Source organism: Callorhinus ursinus, unplaced genomic scaffold, assembly GCF_003265705.2.
Source record: "Callorhinus ursinus isolate GAN/ISIS: 27379988/994484 unplaced genomic scaffold, GSC_fseal_2.0 scaffold2, whole genome shotgun sequence".
Classification (NCBI taxonomy): Eukaryota; Metazoa; Chordata; class Mammalia; order Carnivora; family Otariidae; genus Callorhinus; species Callorhinus ursinus.
Genome location: NW_027397064.1, coordinates 26343255 through 26367944, shown reverse-complemented (window position 1 = coordinate 26367944; position 24690 = coordinate 26343255). Strand labels below are relative to the sequence as shown.

At 42.9% G+C, this 24690-nt stretch overlaps 1 protein-coding gene across 4 annotated transcripts; it reads right to left on the bottom strand.

Annotated features, from left to right (window-relative positions):
• Positions 1 to 4827: 4827 nt before the first annotated feature.
• IDH1 (isocitrate dehydrogenase (NADP(+)) 1) lies at positions 4828 to 23369 on the bottom strand. 4 transcript variants are annotated; one of them, XM_025892477.2, is made up of 10 exons: positions 23206 to 23369; positions 22108 to 22184; positions 19203 to 19340; positions 16354 to 16645; positions 13827 to 13932; positions 12354 to 12531; positions 10349 to 10500; positions 7838 to 7978; positions 7303 to 7465; positions 4828 to 5771 (listed from the first exon to the last, which is right to left on the bottom strand). In XM_025892477.2, exons 3-10 carry the CDS (start codon positions 19322 to 19324, stop codon positions 5681 to 5683), a joined length of 1245 nt encoding a protein of 414 aa, XP_025748262.1. In that variant the 5' UTR covers positions 19325 to 19340; positions 22108 to 22184; positions 23206 to 23369; the 3' UTR covers positions 4828 to 5680. The 4 variants fall into 4 exon arrangements, with proteins under 4 accessions (XP_025748262.1, XP_025748267.1, XP_073735444.1 ...); XM_025892482.2 differs by having other exon boundaries at positions 23271 to 23329; XM_073879343.1 differs by lacking the exon at positions 23206 to 23369 and adding an exon at positions 22756 to 22774.
• Between the last annotated feature and the right edge of the window lie 1321 nt (positions 23370 to 24690).

Genomic DNA, 24690 nt, shown 5'->3' with positions numbered 1-24690 from the left:
ATGGCTAGTGATGTTGAGCATTTTCTTTTAATAGATTCTTCTTAATGGGCTGTGGTGACATCTACTGCAAGGCCGGATTACCTCACAGTTATTGTAGTGGCTTTATATTTTTTAATTTTTTAAAAAAATATTTATTGGAGAGAGCGTGCATGCGTACAAGCAGGGGGAGGGGCAAAAGGAGAGGCACACTCCCCAGTGAGTGTAGCCCACCACTGGGGCTCAATCTCAGGACCCTGAGATCATGACCTGAGCTGAAATTAGGAGTTGGAAACTCAACCAACTGAGCTGCCACCCAGGTGCCCAGACTATATATTTTTAAGCTGTGGCTTTGAACCATATGAAGTTTATATCAGAAAAAAACATGGTATTAGCTATGTAAAAGATAACCCAATGACTTGATCCCTACTATGCTATTTTTAGGCAAAATAGTTAGTGGCCTGCTATACCTTAAAGGTGACTGACACATTATATAATTAAAATAACCATCTGCAAACTATTTCAAGTGGAAAGGCTCATGAATTCTTGTCTCTGAGAAGGTATCCCATGCACATCTTTGTTTCTGATGGAAGTACTAAAAGCATTCCAAATGTATTGAGAATACAAATGGGTTAATGTCTCATGTACAGTGCAAGTAATAAGATTCAAATACCATGTCTGTATACAAAATCACTAGTGAGCCCATAGCTGGAGACTTTGAGAAAGATAAGAGCTCAAACCACTCCCCCAAGTTGGAGAATTGGACTAGGAGTAAATGTGTGAGTAGGAAAATTCCATCCTTTATGTGTCTCAAATAGCTGGGAGGTTTTTTAAAATATTTTATTTATTTATTTGACAGAGAAAGAGGAAGAGAGCACAAGCAGGGGGAGCAGCAGAGGGAGAAGCAGACTTCCTGCTGAGCAGGGAGCCCGATGCGGGGCGGGGGGGGGGGGGCTCGATCCCGGGACCCTGGGATCATGACCTGAGCAGAAGGCAGATGCTTAACCATCTGAGCCACCCCTCGGCTGGGAGCTTATGAAGTGGTTACATCAGGCCTGATACTTTTCCAGCAATTGACTGAGCAAGTAGAACAGATGTCACCAAACCAGGGGTTAGCCACAACTGTGCTAGAGGGCAAGGATTCCAGCCCTCAGAGTCCCGATAAAGGTGTTGTTTACCCTGCCGTAGCTTCAGGAAATTTGGAGACTATATTCATGGAAAGTAAGACCCAAGTTAACTCCAAATAAAGTCTAAAAAGTCTTCCCGTCATAATAGTAAAGAATCTCACTAAAACACTGTTAACAAAGTCAGTGATTCAAAACCCAAGCTGGTTGGCTCTTAGAATTAGTACAATGTGAATCCCTGGTATAGCCTGACCTGAAGAGAAGTACCCCCATCTAGAGGCTGTGGGTCTTATGAGACACTGGTGTCCCAAGAGAGTGTCAGGGATTAGAGGATGTACTCAAATCTATTTCTTGGGTGAACTGTATTCAAAGATAAAAGAAACAAACAAGCGAAAGGATCCCTCATATAAAGAATTTGATTCAGATGCCAAAACCAGATTAAAAACTTTGGCTGAGATCCAAGTTGTAGGTCTTTATGGAATAGTACGAGGGTGTGGTAATTAATTTGCAGCAATGAGTAGGCTGGCTCAAATAATAAAAATAGGAACATGATTTAAAAAATTAAGCCATTGAGTAATTTTAGCAAATGGAGTAACTGCAACCAGAAAACATGGAAAATTTAAGTGAAACAGATGAAAGTAGCTTTAGAATATTAGAATCAAAATTCAGAGTCAGAGTTAAATTTTTAGTTTCTATCATATAATTTAAACATTTCGAAGTTTACTTGGGAAATTCACAGTAAAACCCTGTAAGAAATGCCTGAATATCTCTTGAAGTAGGAAGAAAAGGAAGAAATTTGAACTAGTGATTTGAAAAGAGGAAAATGTGATTCAGTTAGAAAATGCCTTGGACCTTCATCTCTGAACATATAAAGAGTGCACCAGGCAAAACAAGGCAAAGCCAACGAGGAAGAGAGTAATTCTTAGGCAGAAGTCAAATGAGAGCTTTACACCCAAGTACTCCTAACAAGAAAGTGTCATGGATTCATCAAGGTGAGAGAAGGGAAGTCCAAAAAGCCACCTAAGGACGCTCAAGCATCTCTATTCATAATTCTTGGTGTGCAGTCTGGTTGAAATTACAGGCGTAGAGCATCTTCTTAGAGAAACACTTCACAGCTTATATTTGAAAAGGTTAGAGACAATGTGACTGGAATGTGTCACTCTATCAAAGGCAAAACAGAAGGCCTGAACAGCAGGGTCAGCTGACATTGGAGAGAAAGTTCTTGATTTGTCTCTGGAGAGTGTGGCCCTGTGTCATTAGTCCATGGGATTCAGAGCAGGTTTCCTAATATATTTGTTAACCTTTTTATTGTGAAATAGAGTTGATAGAATAGACCACAAAAAACAATTTAATAAATTATTACAAGGCATTCTTTTAATTATCACCCATGTCAAGAAACAGAACACGGGTTGGGGTGCCTGGGTGGCTCAGTCGGTTGAGCGTCTGACTCTTGATTTCAGCTCAGATCATGATCTCAGGTCATCAGATCGAGCCCCACGACAGGCTCCATGCTGGGTGTGGAGTCTGCTTAAGATTCTCTCTCTCTCTCTCTCTCCTTCTGCCCCTCTATCACTTCAGTGGTATTTCTGCCCAAAATGCATAACTTGAATCTAATTACAAGGAAACATCAGATAAACCCAAACTGAGGGACATTCTACAAGATAACTAGCTTGTACTCTTCAAAAATGTCAAGGTCTAGAGAGACAAAGAAAGGCTTAGAAACTGTTTCAGGCAAAAGGCGGCTTAAGAGCTATGATCAATTGAATGCAATGTATGATCCTGGATTGGACCTCGGAGGGAAACCTCGTAAAGATTAGGGGAGCAGTTGCTGAAATTTGAATAGGGACCGTATCGTATTATATCAATGTTAAATTTCCTGACTGACAATCGTAGTATGGTTATAGAAGAGGATGTCCTTGTTCTTAGGAAATACACACTGGATTAAGGGTGAAGGGGCACAATGTCTTCAAATTTCTCTGAAATGGTTCAGGAAAAAAAAGTGTGTGTGTGTTGTGTGTGTGTGTGTAGGGAGGGAGAAAGACGAGAGAGACAGAACGAAGGGTGCAAAAGTAAAAAATTGGCAAAACGTTATGGGACTTCCTCATACAATTTTCATAATTTTTCTGTAAGTCTGAAATAATATCAAAATTAAAAATTACAAACAATGCTATGCTGTCTGCAAAGGTCACCTCTTTTGAGTCTGAGATACCATCCAGAGTTTTCAACTTTCTTGTTCCAGACGAATTAGCAGTTTGGATGCTGCACTCTCCCTAATGTTAAGAATAGGGCCTATGAAGTAAAATTTCTAATAGTACAGAGGTAACAGAATATACAATTTTTCAGTATTTATATAAACACTAGTCTTTCTTAATATTTTTTATATTCGTTTCATATCTTAGCTCCTTCTCAACAGGAACAGACAAGACCCTTAACGTGGAAGAAATTTTTATGATAGAAATATTCAAATGGAGGATGGAAAATCACTTGTTGGGAGTGCCTTAGGAGGACGGTCTGTATCCGGGAAAAATACAAGGGAGCTGTGATTCTAATTGTGAAGATTAGTTATGAAGTATTTTCAGTTAAAAATTCTACTTAAGAAATAGTACTTGCAATTGAGAGAATTTTGAAGTGTGGGACTCCTGTCTTCTCTGTTCCTTGATCCTGCTGCCTTCAGTGTTTTGCGAAGCTGGAGTCATTTTCCAGGTCAACAATTCTGATCCTGATGCTGTTACAAAGTAAACCATTAGCCTAGGCATGTATTGGTCAGCATCTGTTCATTTACTAAATATTTTAGAACATTAACCGGTTCTTGGCCAAATACTGATCTGATAGATGTTGAGGCGGGACTTTGCAGCCACAAACATTCATCTGATCACCTCCCAGGATGTTTGTGAGTGCTGGAGGGACCAGTGGTCATCCAATCCAATGGCATCACTTGTTCCACGCAATGCTTTCTTCATCCATCCAAACCTGCAAATGTGCAGGTCCCATGGAAAGAGCCCCAGCTCAGCGACGAGGATTCCTGGCTTCCAGGCCAAGATGGCCACTGAGGTACTGTGTGCGCCTGATCAAAGTGCCTCTCGAGTTCTCAGTTTCTTTCCCCATAGTATATGGCTACTGCTGGGCTGCTGACCTGGTTTTCTTCAGGTGTGAACTGGAAATGTGGGAAACTTCTTTGACGTGCTGCTTTTCCCACATCCCCTGGGTACCCACCGATCCCCATCCATTCTCTTCTCTTCTCGGGGACCCACCCTGCTTCTTCCATCCCCAGGGCAACTGCCCCAGTTCAGATCTTCATCATTTCCCGCCTGAAGTATCACAATACCCTGATAACTGGCCTTCCTTCCTGGACTGTGCCCACCACCCCCTCCTCCACTACTATCCATTCTTCATACAAGCTGTGCTATTTTTTTTAAAGGAAAATATGATCATGTCCCTCCCTTAAGTCTTCACCGGCTTCCAATTAACTTACATGATCATACGTATACTCCTTAGCATGTGCCTACACTTGATTCCCTAATATTCCGGTTACCTCCTTTGTTCTGTCTTCGGTCTTTTTTCCCTCTCACTGTAGAATCCAATTCTTACCGTTCACTTACCCATTTCCCCCACCGTAAACTCCTTCAGGGCACAGACTGTTCAAAATCAAATTCCTGTGGCCAGGACCTAGCATGTGCCTGCCAGGCACCCAAAGTATATTCAATAAATAAAAACCCCAGAAGACTAGTCATTAGCACTGAATTTTAATTACAATTAGTAGTTCGGATGAAGAACAGACTAGAATAGTGTTTAAAATCAACTTCTGAAAAAAATCACATTTATATAAGGGAAATAAAACGGGCCAGCAGAAGTCCAAAAAAGGTGCAGCTTGGATTATTGCACTTGGATGAAATATGCTGTTCAGGGTAGCAAAATACTCAGGCCACACAAGGGCGGGAGGAGGTGACACACACAGAGGACAGACCCCCAGGTAGTATTTATTCGGGATTCCAAACTCTCCAGTCGCCTCACAAATATTTAGCATTTTCAAAACATTTAAGAAGAGCTCTTTACAAAAGTGACCGCGGTGTCTCTAACAGGTTTTAGTTACACCTCTGCTTTTCATTCCAAATTATGGGCAAGTTTCCTGGACAGCTCTACGTCACGTGATGGGACATCTGTTACACCAAAACCACCCAGCGCCCCAGGCCACAGAGTGGTGAAGAGGGTGAATTTGTACTTCACTCATATTTTCAGGAACAATACTGTGGCTACAGTTTACCCTTTCGAGCACTCTTCATTTTGGTCATTTGTATTAGAACATGAGAAAAAGTGACTACGAGTACAAATGAGCACTGAAGTAACTCCTGGGTTCCAGTAGAAAATAAAATAAAATTTAAAAAAGTCCCCTGCCACGTTCACGAGGGTGGCATAACTGTACGTGTAAGAAAAAGGCTGTAAACTTATAGAAAAGATAAACTCCGGCTTCTAAACAAATTACAAAATTGATTTTACCTTTACCCTTGAGTGTTATACAGGAAAATGTAAACCAGTGGACCTAGTTACCAAAAACACGTATCCTCCTCAGCTGAGGGATGGCCTTAAAGTTTGGCCTGAGCCAGTTTTATATTCAAGTTTTCTCCGAGTTTGTCCATGAACTCAAATGTGTTCAAGTAGTCAGAACGTTGCACGCTAATAAAGGAGAAAAAAGAAGAGAAAGAAATTAGTTTGTCTCTGGTCTGGTAGCAGGTAGAGGGAAAGTCCTAGAAATGCTACATAGGTAGCACTTTATTTATGTCTAGAAGAACACTAATATTAACAAGCTATGAATATATGGCTTTATGACCGTGCTGAAGGTTCAAGGGGCTGACCCCTGCACCTTCACAGGATGTCCCTTGCCCTGAGTCTTGGAGGGTGAAGCTATCACAGAGCTTCCATTCAGACTAATGCCTGACTGAAATCATCCCACTTCTTATTCCTCATTCTTAAAAATAACAAAAGCTATTCAGGGCAACAGCCATGCTTTCATCTACATTCCTACAAATTGTCATATGTCCTTAAAAAAGTCTGAACGCTTATTTTTATCATTGTCTTAGTTAAAAAAAAAAAAAGATAACGGACTGGCTAAAGTAATCCTGCTGATAGGTGCCTATTCAAATAGGCTACAAAGGTAACATACTGATAAGCACATTTCAAACATTGTTCTTGCCAGAAATTTAAGATAAGAACGACATAGTGGTTGAGTATGTCCTCATCACTGAGGTATACTGACCCTAACGGAAATCTTGGAGGATGCATGGCTGGGACTTGGGACTGGTGTTAAACTTTAGTAGGGTTTCTTGAGGTGAGTCAATAGTGACCACCTGTGAGGGAGAAGTCTCTGATTAGCAGCCAATCCAGCTGGGATATGGGCTACCATGTTCTTAGAAAAATCCTGGGCAATAAACGGGCCTCGAATATCTGCTGGTTGGTTATAGATAATTGGGACTATGACCAAGTGGGCATCTAAAACTTGTGTTGTTGGGGCTCCTGGGTGGCTCAGTCCATTAAGCGTCTGTCTTCGCCTCAGGTCATGATCCCGGGGTCCTGGGATTGAGCCCCGCATCAGGCTCTCTGCTCAGTGGGGAGTCTGCTTCTCCCTCTCCCTCTGCCTGCCGCTCTGCCTATTTGTGCTCTCTCTCTCTGTCAAATAAATAAATAAAATCTTTTAAAGTTAAAAAATAAAACTTGAGCTGTTTTTCTTACCCATAAATTGAAGAAATTAAAGGGATAGAGTACAATAGCCTTGGAGGTCCCTTTGTTTCAACGGTCTATAATTTTGTTAAAAAGAACCTTGTCACCCAAAGATCATCAACTGAATCAGAGGTCAGCAAACTACAGCCTGGCCCCTGGACTCCATCCAGGCTAGTCTGGTTTTGCAATTAGTTTGATTGGAACACTACCACATCCACTGGCTTCTACATCATCTATGACTGTTCTCCTTCCACAGTGGCAAAGTTCAATAGCTGTATAGTTTTGAAAAGGCTGTATGTTCCCACAAAGTCTGAAATGCTTACTGTCGGCATTCTATAGATAAGTGTCTGTTGATCCCTGAGGTATGTGATAAATAACAATTCATGTACCTCCAAAAAGCCCTGATGTTTGGAGCCCAGAAAAGAATGTTTTGAGCCCAGAAAAAATATGCGGTGATTTGACTGCAGAGCTCAGGGCATCTTATACTTACTTGGGCAAACCTTTAATACAAGCAGCCAAGTCCTTGGTCATGAAGCCAGCTTCAATGGTCTCAATACAGACTTCTTCCAAAGCCTTGGCAAAGAAACTGAGCTCCTTATTGTTATCAAGCTTAGCCCTGTGGGCTAACCCTCTGGTCCAGGCAAAAATGGAAGCTGAAAGAGCAAAACAAAACAAAACCAAAAAACCAACACTTAGATCATACCAAGAGGGATTCCCAAATGTTTCAGTTCCCAAAATAGAACAATTTTTTTTTGTTGTTGTTTTGGTGACTGATTCCATTAGACGCTATCCACATGGGTTATATAAGAACTGGAAGTACTTTTACTGAATAGAAATTAAAAAAAAAAATCTATTTGTGTAATTTCAAGAAGCACCCTCAAATGGCTCTTATTAGTAGAAAAGATGCACTGTTTGGTGATGATTTTATACACAAGGCATTGGGCAGCCAAAGCAGCACATCTGATTCCCTTTGGAGATCACCACTTTTTGGGTGGAAATCAGGGTAGCAGTAAACACGATCTTACCAATGGGATTGGTGGACGTCTCCTGTCCATTCTGATACATGCGGTAGTGACGTGTCACAGTCCCGTGGGCAGCCTCTGCTTCTACGGTCTTGCCATCTGGACAAATCAGCACGCTGGTCATCATGCCAAGAGAGCCATAACCTGAAGTGGCAAAGCATGAAGTATTGGGTCCAACTGCAGGAAGAGCACTCCATCTCTCGGAGATGAGCAGTCTCAGGAAAATAAGCATAAGCATGTGTAGTCATCAGTAATTCCACCTTTCAGGAAGCAAGGTCCCTGCTACAGAGATCAGGATCAAAGAGTCTGGAGAGGCTACGCTTCTTCTTCACTTGTCTATCTCAGAGGCACCTGCTCTGGGATGGAGAACTCAGGATCTGCCTGCTTGCCTTCTACCCTAGTACTGCGACTTCCTTGCTACTGTGACTCAGTTTTCTTACCTGTAGAATGGAAATAATCAAAGCACCTCCTTCACCGGATTGTTGCGAGAATTAGATGAATACACATATATTTGTGAATATATGTGAAAAGAATATATATTCATCTTCCTTAGAACAGTACCTGCCACAGAGTAAGAGCTCAGTATATTGCCGCTTTTTTTTTTTTAAGATTTTATTATTTATTTGAGAGAGAGAGAGAGCAAGCACAGAGGGAGAGTGAGAGGGAGAAGCAGACTCCCTGCCAAGCAGGGAGCCCGATCCCAGGACCTGGAGATCATGACCTCAGCCGAAGGCAGACGCTTAACCATCTGAGCCACCCAGGCGCCCCATATTACCACTATTCTTATGTGCAGATGCTGTGCTGTTCCAGGAAAATAAAGATCAGAGTCGTGTCCTGCCATCAAGCTGCTCAGATTCACTGGGACTGGAAAGGCAGGTTGAAAACAGGATGGGATGATCCAAGAACACCCCTCTTGCCCTTGCTCCCAGTAACAGTCCCAACAAGACAGTCCCATTCTGTGGCTTCCTTTTCAGAGAACGACATTAGCACTTTTAAGTCCAGACAATTGATTTTCCTTCTCTTATTCACTCTTTTATACTTGAATTTGAAGAATGTCTTTTTCTGTTTTAGCTACCGTCCAATAGCACCTGTGGGGTTAATAATGCAAATTTATCACAGGCTGCTACGTTTGTTTTTTTTGTGTGTTTTTCTTTTTTTTGGTTTGAGAGTAGATACATAAACAATGTTTTTTGTTTTTTTTTTTAACTCATTTCTGAGTATCGTTAGAAACTTCTGCATGGGACTAGTAGCTCCTTTCATATCATTGTGTTGGTCTGAGGCTTTGGTAGACTCCCAAATATTTATTGGTTGGAGAAGTTCAGGACCATATCCATAGTGAGTTTGCTTATGTTTAGTATCAGGACACTAGTTGGTACCACGGTCAAAACTGAGGACATAAGTGGTGTGAGTCCACAGTAGCTCATATCCTAGGAAAGACTGGACATGGGCGCCTGGGTGGCTCAGTTGTTGAGCGTCAGCCTTCGGCTCAGGTCATGATCCCAGGGTCCTGGGATCGAGTCCCACGTCGGGCTCCCTGCTCTGTGGGAAGCCTGCTTCTCCCTCTCCCACTCCCCCTGCTTGTGTTCCTGCTCTCGCTATGTCTCTCTCTGTCAAATAAATAAATAAAATCTTAAAAAAAAAAAAAAAAAAGGAAAGACTGGACATGCAGACAGCACTGTTGCTTTTGCCTGTTGAGCGGCACTGAGGTCACATTTATCTACAGGCTCTGCCCAGACACAGAGCCTTGGTACCTTATCAGTGCACTGCCAGACCCTGCACTTCCGAAGTCCTATTTCAAAGTCCTTTGACCCTCCATATCTTGACATTTGAATTTGAAAGATCCATCCAGATACTCTTTGCTGCTATGAGGACATTTAGAAAGGGTGGAATGATTTGGGTCCCTTCCCAAGAAATCTGCTCATAAGAAATACTTTCCCTTACCCGCCCTGGAAGCATCATAAAGCACTACTCCTTCCTCTACTGAACACAGCCCAAAGGATTATGAGGATGTGGAGAAACAGAGGGAGGGAGGGTAAAGAGAGTTGTCTAACTCATTTATCTGACATAAACCTGGGTTGATCTACCAATTTTCAAACTGGTAGGAGGTGCTTAAGTTTTCATAAGAGAAAAGAAAAAGTAGTACTTCCTGGGGAAAAGCAAACAGGATTAAAGTTAACACAAACGTTTATCAGGGGAAGATTCACGTTTACATAGCTGCCATGGATAACTGAAACTGAAGGGCAGCTTGGTGCTGAAGAAATCGGGGCAGGGAGAGTTTCTGTTGATTTGGCCCTTACCTCTGGCATAAAGCCCCTGGTTCTTGGAATTTCTGTGAACAGCCCTGGGCTTCTCTGCTTGTGTCAGATGGAACAGCATGGCTCGCAGTGCTTATCATTTCAGCATTTAACAAACAAAGGGCTGCAAAACCCCCCTTCCCAAACTAGAGAACTACTGTGGCATGACCTATGTGCCACCACCTGAGCTCCACCTCTGCTCGGTCCCACAGCTCCTTACCTTGGGCCACGGAGTCTGACTGCACATCGCCATCATAGTTTTTACAGGCCCAGATGAAGCCTCCCTCGGATTTCATAGCTTGGGCCACCATGTCATCAATGAGCCTATGCTCATACCAGATTTTTTGGGCTTCAAATTGGGATCTGTACTGCCTAAGAAGCAAGAGAGAAAAGGAAATTAAAAAGAAAATTAGGGCACCTGGGTGGCTCAGATGGTTAAGCGTCTGCCTTCGGCTCAGGTCATGGTCCCAGGGTCCTGGGATCGAGTCCCGCATCGGGTTCCCTGCTCGTTGGGAGCCTGCTTCTCCCTCTGCTTCTCTCTCTCTCTGTCTCTCATGAATAAATAAATAAAATCTTAAAAAAAAAAAAAAAAGAAAATTAGTGTTACTAGGGACAGCACTTGCTTCCCCAAAGAGGGTGGAGCTGGAAGCAGCATTTTTTAGTAGAAGCAGCACAGACTTGAGAATCTGATAGACCTAAGCTCAAATCCTGCCCATTTTTTAGCTGTGAAACCCCATGTCCCCACCTGTTAGAGTGATTTCACTTCCTTCGCAGAGATGGAGAATAAGGGAGAGAGTAGAGTGTCCCCAGCACTATTTTTAGTTTTCAGTACACTACTGATCAGATTCTTGAGATACAGCTTACTTTAAGAATGTAATAATGGGGGCACATGGGTGGCTTAAGCATCTGACTTCGGCTCAGGTCATGATCTCAGGGTCCCAGGATCGAGCCCGCCTCCAGCCCCACCTTGGGCTGCCGGTTCAGCATGGAGTTTGCTGGTCCCTCTCCCTCCCCCTGCTTGTGCCCTCTCCATTTCTCTCTCAAATAAATAAATAAAATCTTTTTTTTTAAAGATTTTATTTATTTATTCATAGGAGACAGAGAGAGAGAGAGGCAGAGTGAGAAGCAGGCTCCCCGCTGAGCAGGGAGCCCGATGCGGGACTCGATCCCAGGACCCTGGGATCATGACATGAGCCGAAGGCAGACGCTTAACGACTGAGCCACCCAGGCGCCCATAAATAAAATCTTAAAAAAAATGTAATAATGGAGGAAAAATATGATACTACCACTCTGTATCTTTCAGGAAACTAGGACAGCTCCTAGGATTGGTATGAATGGGTAGCAGGAAGAGGAATTAAGATGTCTTAGGAAAGATACCTAAAACCGAAGCCCTGGCCTCAACACATGCAACTAAAAGGAAGTTATGCCATCTTAAAAGTTAACACATGCTCCCATGTTGTTGAACTTGAAGCTGTTATAAATATTGAACTAAGTTCAAATGACTCCACTAAGGCAGAGTTCTAAATCACAACAATGGGCTTCAGAAAGAGTGGAAATGTGCCCAACTCAGAAACTCATATGCATAAGCTTGAAAAATTATAATTTTTTTTTTTTTTTGAGAGAGAGAGAGAGAGAGCAAGCACGAGCTGGGGGTGGGTGGGCAGAGAGAATCTTAAGTCGGCTCTCTGCCCATCACAGAGCCCGAAGGAGGGGGAGGGGCTCGAACTCATGACCTTGAGATCATGACCTGAGCCGAAATGAACGGTTGGATGCTTAACCGACTGAGGTATCCAGGTGGCCCTCTTTTGTTTTTGTTTTTTTTTAGTATTTTATTTGTGAATAATCTCTACACCCAACATGGGGCTCGAACTCAAAACCCTGAGATCAAGAGTCGTATGCTCCACTGACTGAGCCAGCCAGTGACCCCCCAAAATTAGAACTTTCTGTCAATCACCGGGCACCTACATTCAAGCATTAAACAATTCTTGCTCTGAAAAAACTAAATGTGGGACCTTTATTTGAAAGCATTTACCTTCTAAAAGCAACTCAAGAATGGCTTGTTTCACATCTGTTAAATCTTAGTTGTGCCCTTTACTTTATGGGATAGTGATGGTTTTCACTCAATTTGCCCCAGAATCAAAGGGATAAGGATGGAAATTCTATATTAGAAATCCTAGCTTATTTTAGGAAAAAGACAAAGAAAAAAAAAAAAGAACTGTAGTTACTTGTCATATATTTCCTGAAAGATGTCCTTAAAACGTCCATCATATTTCTTCAGAATCGTGTTTTTGGTGCTCAGATACAAAGGCCAACTCTTAGACAGAGCCATCTGGAAAGAACTGTGTGCAAAATCTTCGATCGACTTATCTTGGTTGTACATCCCCATAGCCACACCACCACCGTCTGTGGAGAGGACCCCGAAGAGAGGAAAAAGGAGAAGGGTAAATGGGCTAGAGTTGTAACACGTCCAAATCCACCCACCACCACCCAAGCACCCAATTCCCAGCTCCCAGGGCTTCAAAAAGTCCCGGCCAGGCTTCAAACGTGAATATTCCATGAGTTGCAGAGGCACATGATCGGAAGAAAGTCAATTCTAGAAAAGGACATCCTAACTTGTTTTGAAAGGGCAATAGAAGTGAGAAACACACGGTCTTCAGGATCCTGAAGATACCAAAAATACTAAAAAGTGCTAATATGGACCAGAAATACACTCAAGAAAGGGTGAATCCTTTTTAAGCTGTCTTTCACACTTTTTAAAAAATTTCACAGATGTGTTTTCAACTCTGAGTGTGTGCTCCTTCTTCAGCCATTGAGAAAAAATTGGCATTTCAAATATCGAATGAGAATTCTCATCATTTCCTGGAGGAGACTGAAGGTTCATACCTCACTGGCAGAAATAATTATGCTACATGTCATCACTAGTGTTTCACGACTCTTCCTTGGTGAGCTCTGTAGTTACTGAAAGAAAGCCCTTGAATCTGTGCCATTGCCCAGGGCCAACCTAGGCTCAAAATGTGCAAGACCCAAACCCGCAGGACGAGATTCCATTAAAATGATATTACTCAGATGAGGCAAAGAGAACAAGGGCTAGGTCAGCTTTGAGCTTTTGTTTGTATGAGAGCTTTTAACCACTTCAGGAGTGGAGAGAGAGAGGCGTTCTCTGTTCTTTCAACAACCTTTGGGTGGCATTTGACACAGTAGACCTTTCAAGCAGCAGGATGGTGGGGAAGACAAGGCAAAAAAAGAAATGTTCACTTTCACAGAATAAACACTCAGGGCAAGAAGAAAATTTCAGCAAATATATAACGCAACCATTTTCAAATACAAACCCTTACCAGAGCAAAGCGCAGATTACGTGACAGGTGATACGGGATTATTAATATTTAATTTCTATAATTTAGGCACAACAGATTCCTGCCGACCTTCCCTCTGTGTTTCAGGAGAAGTGCAAAACTATCTACCTGTCTTTGCCCACATGCATTTCCAATTAAGTGGCTGGCTCCTTTTGTGTCTTTAGTCCACCCCATGGAAGGCATGGAAGCCAATTACTTCTTTATGTTAGATTTTGGGTCCTGTAGAAATGCTGTCGAGTCCAGGTTGTATTTTTGGCAGCCACAAAACTAACTTTTAAAAAACAGTACCAATACTGTCTAAATGATCTGTAAAAAATGAAAAGATGTAGTTCATGATGGACTTACCTTCAAAGTTATGTACCAGGTATGTCATTTTTTTGGATCCATCACTTGATGTGTAGGTTATCTCAACTTTACCAGGCCCAGGAACAACAAAATCAGTTGCTCTGTACTGTGTAGGGGGGAGAAAGGTATAAAAACCAAACCAAACCAAACTATCCTTTCAAGAATTATAAGGGAAGAAAAATCGTAGAATATAGAGCTGGAAGATACCTAGACAAACAGGGCAGTGAGGCTCAACCTTCATTTATTTTAGAGATGGGAAAAAAGAGGTCCAGAGAGTTCCCAAAGCAAGTTGATCCTACAGTAGAGTGGAAATCAGAATTTACTGGGCGCCTCCCATGGAAAGAGCAGTTTCCTGAGCACCGAGAAGGACAGGAGAATGACAAAGCATTTTCTCTTAGGAAGCTTATATCCTAACAAAGACATACAAAAGTGAGACGCAACCTAAGAGTTTTCAAATGTCAAAGCGGGGCTTAGATATGAAATGCAGTAGGATGACAGGGAGAGGAAATGACCATGACCTGGAGGTCAAGGAAGTCTTTCCACAGGGGGATGATAAACACCAGCTACAGCACGGATGGTAACGAGAGCTAATGCCTTGTCCTCACTATATGACAGACACTTTAAGTGACTAACTTGAATCGTCTCCTTATCTCATTTGATTCTTCCATCAATCTTACAACGGAGGAACTGTGATATAGTGGCAATAACACATCTAGGGTCGAAAGACTTGGGATCTGGTCCTTAGACCGTCAGGGCTCAGTCTCTTCATGGTTATGATCGCTACCAACACCAGCCCAGGATTTGTCCAAAAGCAGCAGTGACTGTGGAAGCAGCTGGGACAGGCTAGTTGGTGCCCCTCAGGGAAGAACTGTACAAGGGCAGCCATCTTGTTCATGGGAGTGAGCTACACTGGTGGAAAAATGTGCCTGGCCCACACGAGGCATCTGTGAATTTCTGCCGCACTTAAATTAGAACATTTTTACAATCAGGTACCAACAGTTGCCAGCCATACCTATTTATTTACGTTTGCATAGGGCAATCCTGATGACAGCTGGGAAAAGAACCATCGGGTAACTGTGAAGATTAAATATCTTTTCTCCGCAGCACATTTCTGCCATATAAAGTCCTTCACTACGGTGGAAACTTATTCCCATTTCTCAAAAGGAAGACCCTGAGGCACCAAAGCCTCACAGAGGCTTTGTAGAGGTTTATGCACATTGAGTTGAATCAACCCTAGGTTGGGAATTTTCAATCTGGACTTTAATGAAAAGAATGACCATTCTTCCAAGTGACTGATGCCAAAATAATTAAAAGAAAGCTGGGGGGCTGGGGATGGGGGTGGTGGAGGATGAAAAAGACACCATGAACTCATAAGAACTTAAGAGTGGTCTTCTTGGGATATGCGAGTTTGTAGTGCTCCTGTCGACATTCTCTCTCCTGGGCCTCTGGAAGGTTTGGCCAGGATGAAGGGATAGTTTGAACCACAGGGTAGAACAAAGTGAGCTGATCCTCAAGGACTGACCCAGTGACCCCATCCCCAGGAACAGAGAGTGGTCTGGCCACACTGTTTCTGAGGACTGCTACATCAAAGCCTCTGGATTTCAGCATGAGACATTCTTATTCTTAAGGCTCTTTCAGGACATAAGCTGCTTTTTATGAAAGTCCGAAACCTCCGTTTCAATACGGATTTTGTTTAGTTGGCAGTTTTTCTGTTTAATTTGGCAATGAGCTTACTGGTACAAAAGTACAGAAACTAATACTTCTTTCTTTTCCAAGGAGGAGAGGAATGTTTTAAAGAGAATACTTTCAACTACTGAATCAGTTTTTCCTTTTTTGCATGAAGAGATTATGTTCAATATAATCTTTGGTGGTTCACAACCCTGTCTGTACACTGGCATCACCTGGGAGCTTTAAAATGTCTGAACCTCATGAAATTCAGATTCAGCTGGTGGAGGGCAGAACTCCTATACAGGAATTAAAACAAAAACCCAAATTTGTTTAAGAAGTAAGACAAAACAAAAAACAAAACAAAAAAACCCATAACGGATCTTATTTTATACCCAGGGTGAAGAACCACTAATTTGGCTGAACCACTGGAAATTGTACAAAAATCGCCATATCATATGTTTAACTTAAAAAAAAAAAAAGAAAAAGATATATGGGGGCGCCCGGGTGGCTCTAACTCTTGATCTCAGCTCAGGTCTGGATCTCAGGGTCATGAGTTCAAACCTCACATTGGGCTCCACACTGGGGGTGGAGCCCACATTAAAAAAAAAGAAAAGACACAGGAAGAAAAAAATACATCTGAAAAAAAATCATTTGTGTTGAAACAGGTACCTATCTATAAGTTTATCTATATTTATTTCTACCTAAATATACAGATATACACATACACACTTCTCAATTTTGTACCTCGCTTAAAGGGAGTAGACACCAAAAGAATAAAACATATAGATCAGAACTTCTGGGCAGCCAAAGGTCACGAAAAAAAGAGTATGGAGAATTCAACTATGCCAACACAACTTACCTGATCCCCATAAGCATGACGACCTATGATGATGGGTTTTACCCATCCACTCACAAGCCGGGGGATATTTTTGCAGATAATAGCTTCCCTGAAGACGGTGCCACCCAGAATATTTCGGATGGTGCCATTTGGTGATTTCCACATTTGTTTCAACTTGAACTCCTCAACCCTCTTCTCATCGGGCGTGATGGTAGCACACTTGATACCAACGTGGTACTTCTTTATAGCTTCTGCAGCATCCCTGGTGACCTGGTCATTGGTGGCATCACGATTCTCTATGCCTAAATCATAGCTGGGAGGGAAAAGTCATTAAGCGTAACTCTCCAGACAAACTGATGAGTGACTGAGGGTGTCACCATTCTATGCATGGTGATGGCACGCAGAGCCTGCCCTGAAGAAAGGAAAGGCTCAAAATACACCTCAATCTGCCAACTTTTAGGATTAGGGTACCTCAGACCCAGAAGACGGCTGCCAACCAAACAAAGCACTAAGAGAGGTGCACTATGAGCCACACCCGCCTGTGGTGTGGGAAGCTGTCTAGGAGACTGAATGGAAGCCATTGTGCTCTGCCCCTTTGCGTGCTCTTCAGCACCAAGAGGCAATCATGGCATATGAGCAACCGTTTTTGCAGACTTCCTTCCATAAAATTAGCATAAAAACGGAAGCCTAAGCACTTAATTTTCCCTTAGTAAACACTGTGCTCTAAAAATAAAGGGGTCAGAGGGTTTAAAGGATTGTTTGTATTATGGCATTCAAGCGGTAGGAGCTATAAATGCCACAGCCCGTGCCAAAAATGCTACCGACTTCTTCATTAATGCCAGTTAGTCAGAAGATGAACCTTTCCCTAATTCTTAGGTAAGTTTCTTTGTTCTGGAAATAAGCCTGCTGTTTGTTGGGTAAATAATGGAATCCAGTGACGGATTTACATCCCCCAGGGAGTTATGGTAATATACACCAATACCCAGGCTGCAGGTTTTTCAGACCTGGGAAGAAGGTTGGTTGTCCACGGAGCATAGAAAATGATTAAAGCTTTATCTCAAGTATGTCACAGTCTGTCAGAAGCAGGAGAAACAAAACAGTAATGTAACAATTCATTTTGTCTTCCAAGACTTCAAAGAAGTTTTTCAGCTTTTTTCAGCTTTCAAAACTTGCTAACCCATTAAGCCTCTAGATTTCTCCTTTCAGTTCCTTTTAGTCTTTGCATTTTCCTTTCCTTCGCTATCTCAACTCATGATGCAAACACACAAAGACAGCAATCTTAATGTATTTCCAAATAAAAATTATTCCAAACGGCTTTGGTCTTAGATAGTTCACTTACGTGTAAGGAATCCACTGACTCTCTTATCTTCTGGCATAGGAAATGCTGAATATTACAAATGTCTAATCCTAACTCAAATGAGGACTGGGGTCAGCACTTTTCATGTTCGTAGGAACCATTTCTCATCAGAAGAATCTACCAGCAAATTAGTGGGGTTTTTGCTTCTCTTCTTAACGTCTCTAACAGAAGAGAATGAGTAAGTGGCCTGGACCACTGTCTAGCCTGCAGAAAATAAACACATTTTACAGCCATTACACTGGCAAGAACTTGGCAAATTCACCTACTGCCATGTCAAGTTCCGAACCAGGAGAGTGCTCATGAAATGCTTTCGTAACCCATTTGATGTTTTTTGTTTTTTATGCTTCGTTTCCTGTATGTCTGGTTGACCTCTGCAAGTATTTGCTTCATCTCGGGGTTGCAATATAGACATTATCAACAGCTTGGGCTTAGAATAACTAAAAAGAGTGTCTAATGACACCACGTGAATGAAGTGTCTACACCCAGGCAAAACAACAGGCCCTCGGAACACGTGGGTCTGATGAATAATTGTGGGTCAAGACAAATACACTAAGACTTGCTGTAGTTTGGCTAAACTGTGTGGGTCAACATTTTGCCATGCCAGGCTTCAGCCACATCCCCTTTGGAAAAATTCTGCCTCTTCCTTGTTTGGATGTACGAAGAGCATGAGCAAGTTTATAAAAAATCACAGGGAACAGAAGGAAGAATCCCACAGAGACTTTCATATCTGTCTCCAAACAAACACTTTATAAAAGAGCAATGGCTCAAATCCTTAGAACACAAAAGGTTTAAGGGACTGTCTACAGAAAGGTGGGGCTTGTATAAATAACTTCAAGGGCTCTTTCTGTGTTGTAATTGTGTGAAAAGGGCAAAAGCCAAGGAAAGAATAGGGGGGAAAGGTCCACTGACTAGTTAAGTAGAGTGATAGTAAACAGAGGTAGGTAGAAAGGATAAAACTGTGTTAACTACAATTACTTTACTGTTCAACACAGACTGTACCTCTATTATTTTCCCTTCCACAAATAAAAACCTTGTGCTGCTCTGAGCCACCTTCAGGGGAAATAGAGGCTTGGAAAGAGTGGAGAATCACTTTGTTCTCATCACAATTCTTTTCTTCAGAACAATGGTAAGTCCAGCCTTTCTAGCCAATAATGTCAAAATTAAAATAGAAAGTTTGGGGCGCCTGAGTGGTCCAGTTGGTTAAGCGTCTGACTTTTGGTTTCGGCTCAAGTCGTGATCTCAGGGTTGGGAGATCAAGCCCCTTGTCATGGGGCTTGGGCTCTGTGGGAAGTCTGCTTGAGAATCACTCTGCCCCTCCCCTCTGTGTTCTCTCTAAAAACAAGTAAATCTTAAAAATAAATAAAATTAATAAAATTAAAATAGAAGTTTCATATACCTGTATTTTGGCATCCCTCCCTGAAAAGCTTTATTCATAAGATACAGCCATAGTTATTTAAACAACCAGTCATACCCTGAAATCACTTAGATTATGCTTTCTGAGTTTGCTGCTTACCTGTGCAGGTCCAGTTCCACATAGGGAAAAATGAGTTTTTCTTTAATCAACTCCCAAATGATTCGTGTCATTTCATCTCCTTGCATCTCTACCACAGAACCGCCATGGATTTTCTGCGACATTTTGACTTCAAGAAACCTTTAAAGAGAACAAAAGGTAAGACACAGGTCTTCTCATTTATTTCATTACAGTGTAAAAACAAAATACCAAGAATTCGGTGACTACTAAACACTACATTCACAACACCCCTATTGCATAAAAAGCTAATAGCAATATATTTACCATTAGAATCGAGCACATTCTCTGTGTAAAGCATTGTGTTACATGCTTCATGTGTGATTTTTGAGGCAGCCCGCACAACCCTGGAAGATGGAAATTATCTTCCCATTTCACTTTGACAGAGGGAAAATAGCTTTCCCAAGGCCATCCCACTAGAGTGTGGGGGGACCCGACCCTGTAACATGTTCTTAAAAATGGTATCATTATTCCTGACTGTTGGTCTATCTTCTAAAACGAGATGATTTCTGCAATATCATGTTTATTTGAATCCTTCTATCCAACCCTCAAGCACCGTCAAGATCAGCAAAATGATGGGTGCTAGTATTTCCCCTCTTTTAAGAGGCTGTTTCGGTTTAAACAAAAAAACCAAAACAAAACAAAACAAAAAAACCTAAAACACCAAAACTGCACTTGGGGTCATTCAACAAGTTCTTATAAACCGTGTCTAAGGAAACTTTTAAGGCTAAAAGCGAAAGATGCAGAGTTTCTGGTGGAATTATGTTTCCCTAGAGACACTAATGGATACTGAGGATGTCACACTAAATACAAAAGTGATTTCTCAATTTAGAAAAACCTGTATAGAGAAGGGCTACTACTACTGCCCAGGAGCCAAGCACGTCCCTGTCCCGTTCCTCGGTAACCAAACTCCTGGACTGTTCTTGGGCAAAGTTAAGCTGCCAGTGGGTGGGACAGAGAAACGGAATTGTCCCCGGAAGACATGTCTTCCTGGGATGTGAGGACAGCAAATACAAATTAATCTCATTCCCAGACAGGGCAGGGGTGCACCCTCTGGAGGAAGCGAAACTATGAGGCTTCAAGGAAGACCCTATCCTGTGTGTGTTTCCTGAGAAGTGGAGGAGGCCCTGAGCCTGAGGAAGGTGTCTGTTCCCTTTCATGATGCTCTAATGGAAACTTCTTCCCTGGGGGAACATAACTGCAAATTGCTTTTATCCCTTTAAGTTATGGCTGAAGCCTGGAAAAGTCAAGAGAACGGACTTAATTATTAGGTAAGAGGCCTATAAACAGTTATCAATTGACAAGTTGAGCTAAAGTAGTTTCATCTTTAAATAACAAAAATGTACTGGGGGGCACCTGGCTGGCTCAGTCTGTGGACTGTGTGACTCTTGATCTCAGGGTCGTGAGTTCGAGCCCCATGTTGGTAGAGGGATTACTTAAAAAAATAAAATCTTAAAACAAAACAAAACCAAACCGAAAATGTACTTATTAGCCAACTGTGAACTTCAGTTCCTTGTGACAAGCCAGGACATATTCCTAATCCTCAGGCCATTTTCACTTCCCAAATTTGTAATTCTAGAAGCCTGCTTATTAGTGTTTAGGAGGTTCCCTATACCATTACTGAGGAACCATCTGGAACTCAGCTAGAATAAAAGAAGTGAACAAACTGGTGTGGAGGAGTTAATTACTTCTGATGTGTAATTTCAAGTATGATTTACAGTAGAGCTTTAAGTTGATTCAGTCCTGAGCCCAATGTCACATCTGTCCTTGCATTTAAAACAAAACAAAACAAAACAAAACAAAACAAAACACAAAAAGAGGTAGCAAATTTATCTTGGTCTTGATACAACATTTCCATGGCTGCATTCCTACATAATATTATACAAGAGTTATGACTTGGCTTTTTTTCCTTGATAGCAAATACAACTGATGGGTCATATAGCATCCTTGAATATGTCTTACCTTGTCACAAGGAACTGAGGTTCACAGTCCACTAATGAGTACATTTTTGTTTTTTTTTTAAAGATTATTTTTTACGTAATCTCTATACCCAACATGGCATTCGAACTCATGACCCCGAGATCAGGAGTCCTACATTCTACTGACTGAGCCAGCCAGATGCCCCCCGGTACATTTTTGTTCTTTAAAGATCAAATTACTTCAGTTCAACTTATCAAGTGATACTGTTTATACTGAGTAATAGCATTTTTAAAACTATTTCCTTCTCAGTTGAAGCAAACATTTTCTGCAGTAATTTTTCTATATCTCAGAACTGAAACATTTCAGGATTTCCTCACAGTATCCATTAAAATTTTAGCACCTTTTAACTAAAAAAGTAAAGTTTTTTTGTAGACTCTTGCTTACGACAACATAGGACATTATTTATTTATTTTAGATTTAAATTCCCTGGGGTAGGCTTTAGGCCCCACTGGATTCACTTCTCTAAGCCTTGCTGCTCAGATTCTCCCTCTCCACCCAAACCCTGACTTCAGAAGGAAGGACTTTTCCAACAAGCCAGGTCATTTAGTCCGAAAGCAGGTGAGTTCCAATATCCTGACACACTTGTGTCATTACAGAAAATAAACCTGGACGAATACAGAAAGAGTTGCTCTTTTCTTTTCATCATTTCATTTTCATCAACCCCAAATTTTTAGCCACATTTTTTTTTAAGCTGAGTTCATGAATTACAGTAATTTCTGGACCAAAAAGCAGTCTCTTGCAGAGAAGAGCTGCACTGAAAGAAACAAGGAAGCAGTTGCAATTTATTGTTGGAAATACCCCTGACTCATTCCTTGCAGTGCCTTCCCCTACCTCAAGACCCCCAAGACCCATTAAACGCAGAATTGCCGCATCAAAAAAGTACAGAAGGGGAAAAATTGCTAATTCTCACCTTTACAACTTCTAATCACCCCAACTCCTTTCAATCTTGCAGACTCAGTTGAGTGCAGTTTATTTCCTAAGACAAAACTAAAAGGGGAATAGAAAGACAACGTTCAAAACACGCCTGTCAGGAAGATTTAGCTGTTTTTAATAAGGGCCAGACAGCCGGATTTATCCGGTTTAAAGTACAGCGCTGAGTATACCGAGAGGGCCAAAGGGCAGTTTTTGGGGCGCAGGCAGGCACCTGCCAAATAAAGGTGAAGGGAGCACAAATATCTCTGCCCCGCACACACTGGAGGGTGCGTCAGTGGGCGCGTCTTCGGTTCGTCGTCCGTAAGCTCGTCTTGGGGTTTGCACGACCTTAGGTGACGCTGTGACCAGTGGGCTCTTGGCCAGCATACGTCCTTGTGGCCGTTGTGCAAGAGGGCTGCAACCCAAGCTGGCTCCGCTCCTCTCTCCAGGTCTCCACGCCCACCCCTTCGCTCTGCGGCCCAAGAACCTTTACCCCGGGGGCCTGGAGGCTGCTGCGGGAACGCTTCCTTAGAACTGGAAAACTGGAGACCCGAGCGGGGGCGGAGGTGTCCCCTCGACCCCATCCCGCCCCTTCCACGCCCCCAAGAGGACACTTCCACCCCGCCGCACCGCCAGTTTCAGCCACCTGAGTTCGCTGCACACGCCCAAGTCCATGGCTTCCACCTTTCTTTGCATCCATCTCGCCACTGCCGCACGTTTTCTTACCCCTAAACCCAAGACTTAGTCTTCCACGCCTCCTTGCATCCTCCCACGGCTCGGTTTCCCTTTCTGCATGCAGACCGGGGTTTCTATGTGTCACTGCAAGCAACTTTCCGCCGCCCGATTCCACCCTTCCGTGCCCAAGAGTGGGCCTTTTCCACATCCAGAAATCTAGCACCCTATTTCTCCCCACGTCTCTTCCCCACGCCCAACCTGGATTTTCCCCCTTCCTTTCAATTAGGGCTCGCCGCTAAATTCCTCTCTCCATACCCAAGATCTGAGCTTTCTCCCTTTTTCCCGTTCCAGCTATTGGCTGGCTCAGAGCTTCCTGGCAAAAGCCAGGGGCTGGGGGCCGCCCCTCGAAGCCTGCGGTTACCTGCAGGGGAAGGGACGCGGACGATGAGCTAGTGGCACCACAGCCACTGACACGTTGAAACTCACAAGCGTCTACACTGGCTATCCCTGCTGGGCCCCAGCTGTTGCAGCTTCAGACACCGCCTCCGCACCGACACAGCGGAGGGCCGGCAGGGCAGGGTTTTGGCACCGCCTCGCTTTTGTCCCCTCCCAGGCCCGCCCCCTCAGCCCACCTCCCGGAGCTCCGCCCCCTGCACGCCGCCAGTCGCCGCGCGCCGACCGCACGGGGATGGGCGGAGCCAAGGGGCGGGGACCAGTCCCGGAACTTCTGGGCTGAATTCGCTTCCCCCTTCGCCGCACTCGCGGTGGGGAAGGGGCCGCAGCGCCCCCTGGACTCGGCTCCGGCTCCTTGCGGCGCAAGGACCTGAAAGCCACCTGCAGGCTCGCGACCCGGGCGCGCCAGGGCTGGTATTTTAAGACCCACACCGCCTAGGGCCTCGCAGAGTGAATTTCCAGGTCTTCAGTAAAGGCGAACAAGAACAGAGCGTCCCCCACTTCCGGCTCTACCTGGGTGTGCGGAGGACTGGAACGAGCGTTTGGCTGAAGGAGGAGTGCGGGCGGGGCTAGGGAGCTTGAGGTGGCTTTGGGGGCTTCTTGGTGCAGCGAGAATGCAAAGGATTAAACAGTTAAACAAGCAGGTATACCACGGTAAATAATTTCCGCCACCACCAACGACTACGTCTTCAGAATTTCCGTACCTGTAATTCTAATTACTACTAAGTACATGCTATAAATAAACCCAATTGTCATTTGCATTAGAAGATAAGGGTAGGAGATGATTGTGTGGATCCCAGTGAAGCCGGAACAAAGATGTGAAGCCTTAAGAAAACAGTGGAATAAAAAAAAAAATTCTGCCCCCTGCAGGGAATTATTTTTTGTGTATTACTTACTCTTGAAAACATGGGGGAGAAGTATTTTATTTCATTTTGGGGGGGGAGAGGTATTTTAGACAGTGATTTGTAGTGAGTGTAATGATTGTATATAGCTGTCCTGATTCAGTGTTCCAAAATTTATTTTAAAAATTTGTAGCATCGGATTATTACAATTACTCTTGGAAGATAAACCGGTAATAACAGGCACCACACAAGACGCATTTTGGACACTAGAGGGCACTGGTCTTTTTTCCCCAAGAAAAAAGTAAGAAGAAAGAATACATAGCATCGCACTTTTCGATTTTTTTTTTTTTGAGATTGTATTTTTAAGTAATCTCGTCACCCAAGATGAGGCTTTAACTCAACCCGAGATCAAGACTCCTATGGTCTACCACTGAGCCGCCAGGTAGCCTGCACTTGTTGATTTTTTAGGTGGATTAATGAAAAGTAAGAGTCACCTCCATTTAGTCTTCTAGAAATGATTATGGGGGAGTATAAGCTTGTATTTTCATTTAGAATTTGAGACCCAAACTCACCTGAGATTGTAAATTCAGGTTCACATTATTTATCACCCC

Bases quoted from the DNA above. Each gene is read 5' to 3' on its own strand.
- IDH1 (XM_025892477.2), bottom strand. From the start codon at position 19,324: ATGTCGCAGAAAATCCATGGCGGTTCTGTGGTAGAGATGCAAGGAGAT. The intron at 10,501-12,353 runs GTAACTACAGTT...CTTGCTTCTTAG, and splicing joins TTTCAGGAAATATATGACAA to GCAGTACAGATCCCAATTTG. The intron at 5,772-7,302 runs GTAAGTATAAGA...CTCCTTTATTAG, and splicing joins TGTATTAAAGGTTTGCCCAA to CGTGCAACGTTCTGACTACT.